The following is a 9961-nucleotide window of genomic DNA, read 5'->3' on the forward strand; positions in this document are numbered from 1 at the left end:
CAATGATCATGCTGCCAGAAAATTCAAAACTTAAACAGATCTGAACTAATAATAAAAATATTAAAAACAGAGTGACCTGAAGTTCTGACAGGCTGAGTCTGTGCTTAAACACATCAGGTAAAAAAACCAGTAAAATAAAAAAGAACAGCTTAAGAGAAATTCCACAGTGTACCAGAGTTTTAAGGATTTTGAGATGGATGTTATGTCTAAATATTTTTGATTTAATCAGCTATGAGAAGTAAATACATGATTTCTGTAAACACCTTAGTGTCTAGTCTATTCCTGAATTCCCCCTTTTGTGCAAGGTTAACTGTCATGGAACTCAACATTATCCTTAGCTCACATGGTTCATAGCCACATATTAAAATAAACTTTGTTGTCCAGGTGAGCAATAACTAGCACATAAATGAATCAATGGACTGAATTACTAAATTAAGTACAAGAACTCCGTGAAATTCTCCAATGTTTACAAGCCTAGCATCTTGAACACCAGCAACAAGCATCAGCTTCTGCACAGCCACAAAGAAAAAAAATGTACAGTGAATTTAAAGCCATAGTGATACACATACACCTTTTTTTAAAAAAATGTGTGTAGGACGTACCTAAAATCATGCCATGTGCAAGTCATAAGCATTCATCCTGCAATGACAAGGATGTCAAAGGACACTACGTAGGAAACCACCCTCATTTTATTGATAGCGTTTATATTCCCTTAGCCAAAGAAGGCAAAGCAAAGGCAGATAAGGTTGGACTGAGCCCTGATTACCTTCTTCCAGTAGCTCCAAAACAAGCTCTGTTAAACATAAATATGTACATTTAGAAAGCATCTGCAACAAGAGTTCTAGATAGTAAATTCTTTATGCACCTTTATGTCCATAAGATATAGATAAATTAACTTGATCTCTTTTCCTTTTGTATTTCATTTTATTCATTCACATATTGATAGCACAGTCACTCTAGAATTATAAACTGAGATGCCTCACAGCCTTGTGGCTTTGTTCAATCAATGAGTGGGAAAAGATGAGTTTTCAAGGAGGTGCATCCTCCACACACACAGTGATTATAAATACTGAACAGAAAAAAGAGGCAGTACAAAGGATCATAGAACGGCTTAAAATCATGTTTGCTTTGTTTTTCATTTTTTTCCCCAAAAAAACTTTGACTAGGCTCACAAGTTTATTGTTAACAATCTTTCCATTATGCTAGATTCAACCACTAACCTCAAAAATGTCATTTCAAGCAAAGATGTTTGGTAAGCTTTGGGATATTATGAAGCAGGAATAAGGATGTGTCAGAAAGGAGAACAGAATCTTGCACAAACATAAGCTTACCTTCTTCTGAAGAACATTGACCTTGCGTTCTTTCACATCCAGCATATCCTTGAGATCATGAATTTCTCCTGCTTGAGTGCCTTTCTCCTCAGCTATCTCCTGAATCTGCTTTGTCTTCTTATTCAGCATGGTCTCCTTTTCCTCCAGACGTAACCGGAGTGCATCCACCTGAGTTGGCACATGCAGAAATATGGTGAGTAGGGAAGCAGAAAGCTGTTAGACAAGATACATATGCCACTAGAAAGTAAGTGCCATTAAACCCCAGATAACCCCAGGTAATTAATCTCCTCTCCCATTAAGACTGTAAAATACAACAGCTTTAGCAAAGAGGTTACTATTTAAGAATCATTTGTCAAGACCAGTTGCCTATATAAACAGTGATGTTTAAACACCAAAAATAACCACAGACTTTAAAACCCAAACTGTATATTGCTACTGCTCCTTTTATAAACATCTTAGGCTATTCAATGAAAACAACTGAACTGTGCTCCCCATAAAGCAGTAACTTGAGCAATATTTTTTCAGGGTAGGGAAAACTGACCAACAACTCCAATTTCAAAAGTTCTGTGATACCGGAATAAAATAAATAAAATCAGAATATCAACCAACTGCCCAACTAAATAGATATTTGGGAAAACCACTTCTAATGAAATCAACACAGTAAAAAAAATACAAGCAGCCAGGAGACAGGATTTTCTAGCTTGAAATATACCTTTGGTTCATCATATCTGGTATCCTGCAACAATGACAGTGGTCAATACCAAATACTTCAGAGCAGCACAGGAATTAAAAAAAAAAATATAGCAAACAAAAATAACCAAGTAACTTTTTTCTTCTTCTCTTCTTTTTTTTCTAAACAATATATGAATAACAATGCTTCTCTATGAAATCATGTCCCCAGCCAGCATAATTGAGCAACATTTTCTGTACATGCTGATCAGCCCGATGCCATGAGATTTGACAGTGCAGTATTTGACTAATTCCAAGTAAATCCCGTAAGTTACCTCTCCACTCAGTAATATGAAGCATTTCTTTCACCACATGCTTCAAGAACAGGTTTTCTAATTTTACCAGACATGAACCTGACTCCATAGTCTTATATTAAGTCTGCTTTGATGCGGGATATGAAGTGTTTGTATAGTTTGTATAGTTTCTGCTGAGTAACAGAGATTCTCTTAAAATTAAGAAAGCTTTCCTTCCTTCTGAAATATAGCTAACATGGAATTATACCAAAGCATCTTGTAACAGTATTAATATTCTGTTGAATGATCAGTTATCTACAGATATAATATACTGTATTAGCCCATAAGAAATAAAAGCATAAATCTGTACAGGTCTACACATGACAAGGGAAACAATCTTCTAGTTATCCGAAGATGGCTAAAAGCATTTCTGTCTTAAACAACAGCTGAAATGCAACAGATGAGCAGAGTCTACTAGGACTCCATCACCATACACCAAGGGTGTCAAACATATGGCCCCAGGTCAGATCCAGTCCATTGTGCTGTATGATCTGGCCTGTGAGTCACTGGACTGGCCCAAGCCTTGTGCACTGCATGTGGGGAATGGGGCTCAAGCTGTGCCCTGGAGTGACCCCCTGTGCTGCCCGCAGCACTGGGTCCAGCCTACATGCTCCGGGCTGAGCAAGCCCTGTGCCAGTCCCTGGAGGTGTGTGCACATTGAACCTTGGAGCCAGTGCATGCTGCACACAGCATATGGACTGGACCTGATGCTGTGGCCATTTCATAGGGCGTTGGTCTTGGTCTGGCCTGCAGACTGGTTCAGGGACACTCATCCGGCCCATGCAGCCAAATGAGTTTGACACCCCTGCTGCATACCATAGCGAACATAAAACAGCTCTCTGAAGATGGAGGCAAACAAAGGCCACGTGGCAGGTCTTAACTGGCTGCAATTCGGTTATATAAACATATTTTGGTATTAGTCAAAGCGAAAACAAAATAAGGGAATTCTGTGCCATCTGCAAATGAACCTGGAAATTACATATTGACAAGTGTCTGTTTTCCCCTTTACTTCTCTCTTGAACCTATTAAAGCTAGAAAGATCTTACAAGGCAAAAAAGAGTGCAAAAAAGTAGGAGAAGGCATCAAAGCTATTTGAATACAAATTCAGTCAGAAGAAAAAGGCCACCACAGAGCAAAGAACAATCTCAAAGGCTATTGTGGAATATGAAATCCGACAACACCAGGCTGCTCAGGATACCAAAAGAAACCCACTGACCCTTATCCACTTGGCATTCAGGCAAAGCTCAAGCCAGCCAGCTTGGCTGCTAATCCTATTTGACAGTATCAGATTTGGTTCCTATTAGCTGAATCCATTACAGGACATCAGTCACGGTGAGTAAGTAGGGTGCTTATTGAATCCTTTGCCACTTTTGAATAGCTCAGACTGACAGAGACATGAAGTGAAAAGAAAACTTGGACAACTCCAAAGGGAGAAAAAATTAAGCAACCTAAGTTAACTGTATTTGAAGCTTTAGGTTTTGCATCTCACAGTCAATTCACTTTTATTTCATTCTCCTAACTGAAATTCTTCTCAAATGCTCAAAATTTGCTGTATATAACTGTAACGGAAAACTTTCATTGTTTTGTCTGCTCCCAATTACAGGGAGCAGTAAGCTATCCCCAGTGGGGAAAAGAGCAGCCCAAGTCTTTCAAGCAGCACTGTAGTAGTTCATCTCCTGCTGCTACTAGAGTCTCCCTTCTCATGCATATATTACTTAGCTTGCACTCCTAATCTCTCTTTCATTCTGTAAGGCTAGCTTTGGAGTAAGGAAAAAGAGTATGTTGTGCAAGGATACCAGGGAGATGGGCACCAGATAAATGAGAGCTGAGAGAGATACAGCTAGAAAGAGAATATATTTTTATAAGTAAATTTCGCTGGCAGATTAAGATTGGCTTTTGAGATTTAAAAACACTTTTTTATTACTGTTTTTCCTTGTTCCTAGTCCTTGTCCTGCACAGATTTATCAGATGTTGTATATCAGATACATACCATCCTAAATTTTACAGGCACTTTCATTCATTCTGAAAAGGAAATTAAAAATTGCCCCCACAAGCAATCCCACATGTCCCCAAATGGTTGTGTTAACTTCATATCTCAATTCCAGTGTATTATTTGAGGCACCCTGGGCGCACAAGTCTACTGATGCAAACACTAAGTGAACATACAGTATCTGCAAACAGACATTCACCCACAGAAAGTCCTTCCGTTTTCTGATTGATTATTCCCTTTGAACTCCGTATTGGTTTATGGCTTGGGATAAATTGAAGCCCTGGTTTTATTTTGCGTGAGGTCCATGCTTCAAAAACTACAGAAAACACTTTCAGGAAAATTCCTCAAAGGCTGGCAGGACACATAGTCATCACTCTAACACTGTTCCTGGCAGAAGACTCCATTTCTTTATTCATATCAGCTTAGTTTATGGATGGCATCCACCCATAATGACAAGAATCAAGGTCTGTGGCAGCCAGGTGATGCCAACTTCAACAAAGTGAGTGCAAGTCTTTCTCTGCACAAGGAAATGCCTGTGCAAACAACCACTCAGGTGCTGCCAGCCCTTTCCTGACTTCTGTTCCTTGGGCAGTGCTATTTTAACCCAAGGTTAAGTTGCCTACTTGCATACTAATCATCACTCATATCTTTAATTATATGTCTGTGTTACAGCCTGTAAAATACTCACGGAGATAGGGCTGTGACTGGCCTCTATGCAAGAATGTGTTTGCCAACCTTTCTGCACCCATTATTCATCTTCCTCATTGTACACAAGTATCTCAGACATCAGTTACCAGCGGCCATCTTCAACTTGATATACAAACTCTCTTTCCTGCAAACATGCGCAGCAAGTACAAGAGACTCCAGAGCTTTCTCTTCCGCTGGATATCACACACTTTCCTCAGATACGTGAACATACACAATCATCACAGAATCATAGAGAAGCAGGGCAGGAAGGGACCTCCAGAGGTCATGTAGTCCACCCCCTGCCTGAGGCAGCATCATTCCTATGCAAACCATCCCATATAATCCATAATCTAAACTCCACATTAAGACTACCATGAACCCTGACACAACAAAGACATAACACCCTAACCTGCCACAAGCAAAGCAGGTGAAGCATGGCAGCCAAAGTCCTTCTCCAACAAAATGCTGCCAATATATGCTCAAGAGATCCTATGTAGAGGGCCATGTCTGCCCCCACACTACAACACAAGGCAAAAAGGGTGCATCTACATGTGCTATTACTATGCATGAATTAACTCCAGAGTTTATTGCTCTGGAGTTAATTGCTCCTGGGCATGCCACTTGAATATGCACTGGGGAACAATTAACTTGGGAGCAATATGCTCCAGACTTTATTCATGTGCAGCAAATGGAACTGGGTCAGAGTAGCCCTGACTGGCAGGGGACCTTGGGGGTCAGCCTGCCAGCCCAGGGCTGCTCCACTGGTTCAATGTGCTGCAGAGGGGCTGGCTGGGACACAAGGGAGCTTCAGTGTGGGGCTAGCCAGCAGGAAACCCCCACACTGAAGCAGCCTCATGTCCCAGCCACCCCTTCAGCATCTACGCGTGCACTGCTGCACTGTGTTTTAAATCCAGTGATGGATAGCCCACAACTTCCCCACACAGCCTATTCCACTGCCCCACTGTTCTCACAGTGAATATTTTTTTCCAGATATCCAGTCCAAACTTACTTTGGTGTAATTTCAAGCCTTTGGTCCACGTCCTCCTCTCTGCAGCAAGACAAAAAAGAAGTTTTCCTCTTCTTTATGGCAGCCCTTCAACTATTTCAAGGCTGCTATCATATTCCCTTAAACACCTTTCATGGCTAGTTCCATCAACCTCACCTTGTATGACTTGCTTTCCAAGCCCTTGATCATCTTTGCTGCCTGCCCCTGGGGCCTCTAACTTCTCCACATCCTTTTTAAAATACAGAGCCCAGAAATGAACACAGTACTCCAGATGAGGCCTAACCAGTGCTGAGTAGAGAGGCACTGTCACCTCCTGTGTCTTGCACCTAATGCTTGCACCACATCGCCTTTTTGTGCAGCTGTATCACACTGCAGACTCATACTAAGTCTGTAATTAACCAAGACTCCTACATCCTTTTCCTTAGTGCTCCCATCCAGCCAGGTGTCACCCATTTTATATTTGTGTTTTTGATTATTCCCTCCTGAGGTGTATCATTTTACATTTGTTTTTACTGAACTTCATTCCTTAGCTTTAGCTCAGCTTTCCAATCTGTTGAGATCCTTCTGAATTGCACTTGCATCCTCCAACATATTCACAATCCTTCCCAGTTTTGTAACTGGTTAACTTTATTTTTACTTTTTTGAAATGTTTATTACAAAAATATTAAAAACAAATAAAAATGCAACGGTATCTGGCCCTTCCAGAGGCTGAGCATAAAACACTTATCAGCTAGAAAAAATACCATATTACGAAACTGAAATCCCTTCCCCCTCCATGGGGTTATTCACGAAAGACCAGCTGTTCATCTTCCACCTTGCAGAGTGCCCCCTCAATGGCCCATCAGAACACAATCCGTTGAAGATTAATACTTTTTGCAACTTTTTCTGGTTATTGTTCAAGCCAGGACCCAATAAGATAAGATGTGTTTTGGGTAACTACTAGGTTTTTCCTTACAAAGCTCTCCAATGATAGAATGCAGGGTTGCATGTCTCAGTATGCTACTATGTATGATCAAAAACTAAACACACAAGAACTCAGATTCTGAAATTTCTTCTGGCTCAAACTGGAATACATATAGTTCAACTAATGCTTGCAAGTCTGTGTTTACAATGTCTTCTGGTGGGAGAGAATAGGACTCCAATAATCACATGAAAAGACAAAACATTTAAATAAGCACGTTAAAGTTTTTTTTTCCTCTGGGAATCTTTAGTCAAGCTAGAGGCTTTACTTTGAAAATATTACCAATCTATAATTTTGGGGAAAATTTATATAATATTCTGACATGTTTTAGGTACTTCAGAACTCTCCCTGCATGTTACTTGGACTCTGGCTTGTAAGTATTTTGGTGCTTTTGAAACTTTTACCCGGCCTTTAAGTAATGATCTGTAACTATCTGTGACAGTGATGTACTGTAATCATGTTTAAGGACCTGTCCATGATGTCTTATACCAGAAATTGAGTCCCACTGAGAAACTGAGTTACCCAGTATTTAATGATTCCTCTTCATACTTTCCCAAACTGTGTATTACTCATTCTTCATTAGGGGTTAACATCACGTCTTCTTGTCTAGAGGGCCGTCCCTAGTGGGGAGTAAGTGGGGCAGCTGCCCTGGGCCCCGCAGACAGTGCCATACAAACCCTGCCATGGCCACTGCACGCTGCCAGTTCTGCCACGCACACACTGATATGCCCTGGGCCTTGTACACTCCTAGGATCAGCTCTGCTTGTCTACACTAATATACAGAGTCCAAACATGATTAACGAATCCACAGAAGGAGATACAGATCTGTATTAGGCATCTAATATCAAATACTTCTTTTATTCTACAGGAAACAAGGTATACGAGAAACCATATTTTAAACCAGCTGCTGAAGTGGTCTGGTTAAACTGAATTGCTCTCAACTAAAACATATTTAAACAGATATCCTCTTAAAGAAAGCCCTGACTAGCATACAGAGGGGTCAACATGCAGTACTGTGCTTGACAACTAATTCTGGATGCAACAGTAATTTACACACTGTAGTTCTTTAATTTAGACAAAGATTTTCTCATAAACAACTGTGCTAGAAATCAACCCTGAGGACTTGTATCCTTTCCTGCTGCATGCTATAAAAGTACTTCATGTGCAGAGAAGCCACGTTTTCCTGCAAAAGTGCATGGATATAGTACTGAAATACATTACAAAACCTTGATGTGGACAAGACCCTTGAAGACCTGAGTGCTCATTTAACACATTCAATGTAAATAATACACCTTGTGGGAATTAGGTTCATTCTTCTGTTGAATATGAATCTCATCACTTGCCATATGAAGTAGGTCCAGGTCACAGAATCATGCCAACTTGGACAGTGTGTAAAAATAAAGCAGAATATTTCAACAGATTGACCTAACCTGCTTTGAAGCCACATACCTGCCAGCACTGATCCAAGCAAAAGGGCTCAGTAGGACATAATAAAAACGTTATATGGATGGAGTCTTTTAACTCCAAAACAAATATTGATTTATTTTTGCTTTATTTACAAAGAGATTGTAAATTTACAGAACTATTTATAAAGGTTCCTTTACAAACTGAAAAAGTAACCACAATATCCTCTCCACCCACTAGCCCTCAACATAAACAACTCCCAAATAGGACACTGTGCCTTGTAGTTTCAATATGGCAGGTGTCAAGTCTAATTTCTAGGATACTAGGTCCTGTACCCTGTGTCCATCCCTCCACTTAACTGTTTTTAACGGAAGAATGACAGACAGAGGAGAAAGCCATTTTCCTCAAAATGTTAATGTATTTTAAAGTATTTCTAACTTATGAAAATTTTACTAAGTGTTGGTTTTAATGCACATAAGCTAGAAATAATTTAATAATACACTTAGATGAACAGTTTACTATGTCTTCATTTCCATTTAGTTTCCTATAGTTAACGAGTTAAATTTCTTCATTTGTTAGCAGCATTACCCATTAGGGCTACAAAGCATTTTGTGCTCAGGTACTGGTGGATCATGATATTCTGTCTCATTTTCATTTGAACCATAAACTACATTGGCTGCTCACTACCTTAAAAAAAGCAGCCAAGTTAACTAAATCTACTCCTAAAATACTGTTCATACTTTTAAAAATACTTTTAAGGCAAGTCACTTCCCACTTCTGGGTTTAATAGAAACCCTATCAAATTAATGCTTATGTAGCAGGACATGGCAATGACTCTCTTACTTTCACCAAGTCTAACTTATCTCTGCTCCAGACTTTTCTGAACAGTAACAAAATTAACTTCTGGACCAATAACAGTGCATGTTAAAATTGAGACTATAGTACTCTCTAATCCTAAGAAGAGCTGCATTTGGCCTCTTTCCTCCTCTTTTCCTCACATTACTGATCTCTCTCTTTCACTAACATGAATTCAGTAAGTTGCAGTTGCTAGGTTCACTGCCAAGAGACTTAAGTCCTCTCTTCATCTACAGAAAAGATAGACTTCAGTAGCATCTCAGGCATAAAAAAAAAAAATTAGGCCCATCTTTCATTGTCACTATAGTTGTCATGCAGTAGCCCCCAAAATCTTGAACAGATTAAAAATATTTTTGGTCACACAATGTAGATCTAGAGAGACTAGAGAACCTGGACCTTTTCAGCCTCCGCAAGAGAAGGTTGAGAGGTGACCTTGTGGCTGCCTATAAGTTCATCAAGGGGGCACAGAAGGGAATTGGTGAGGATTTATTCACCAAGGCACCCCTGGGGGTTACAAGAAATAACGGCCACAAGCTAGCAGAGAGCAGATTTAGACTAGACATTAAGAAGAACTTCTTCACAGTTAGAGTGGCCAAGGTCTAGAACGGGCTCCCAAGAGAGGTGGTACTCTCCCCTACCCTGGGGGTCTTCAAGAGGAGGTTGGATATGCATCTAGCTGGGGTCATCTAGACCCAGCACTCTTTC

General features: G+C 40.0%; 1 protein-coding gene across 1 annotated transcript in view; it reads right to left on the minus strand.

Annotated features, from left to right (window-relative positions):
* Nucleotides 1–9961, minus strand: part of ERC1 (ELKS/RAB6-interacting/CAST family member 1) — a 479524-nt gene that overhangs the window by 317795 nt on the left and 151768 nt on the right. The window contains exon 7 of the mRNA XM_006019448.3: nt 1332–1499. Within this exon, the coding sequence (XP_006019510.1) occupies nt 1332–1499 (168 nt within the window). The remainder of the gene's footprint in view (nt 1–1331; nt 1500–9961) is intronic.

Source organism: Alligator sinensis, unplaced genomic scaffold (assembly GCF_000455745.1).
Source record: "Alligator sinensis unplaced genomic scaffold, ASM45574v1 scaffold87_1, whole genome shotgun sequence".
In the NCBI taxonomy this organism is placed as follows: domain Eukaryota; kingdom Metazoa; phylum Chordata; order Crocodylia; family Alligatoridae; genus Alligator; species Alligator sinensis.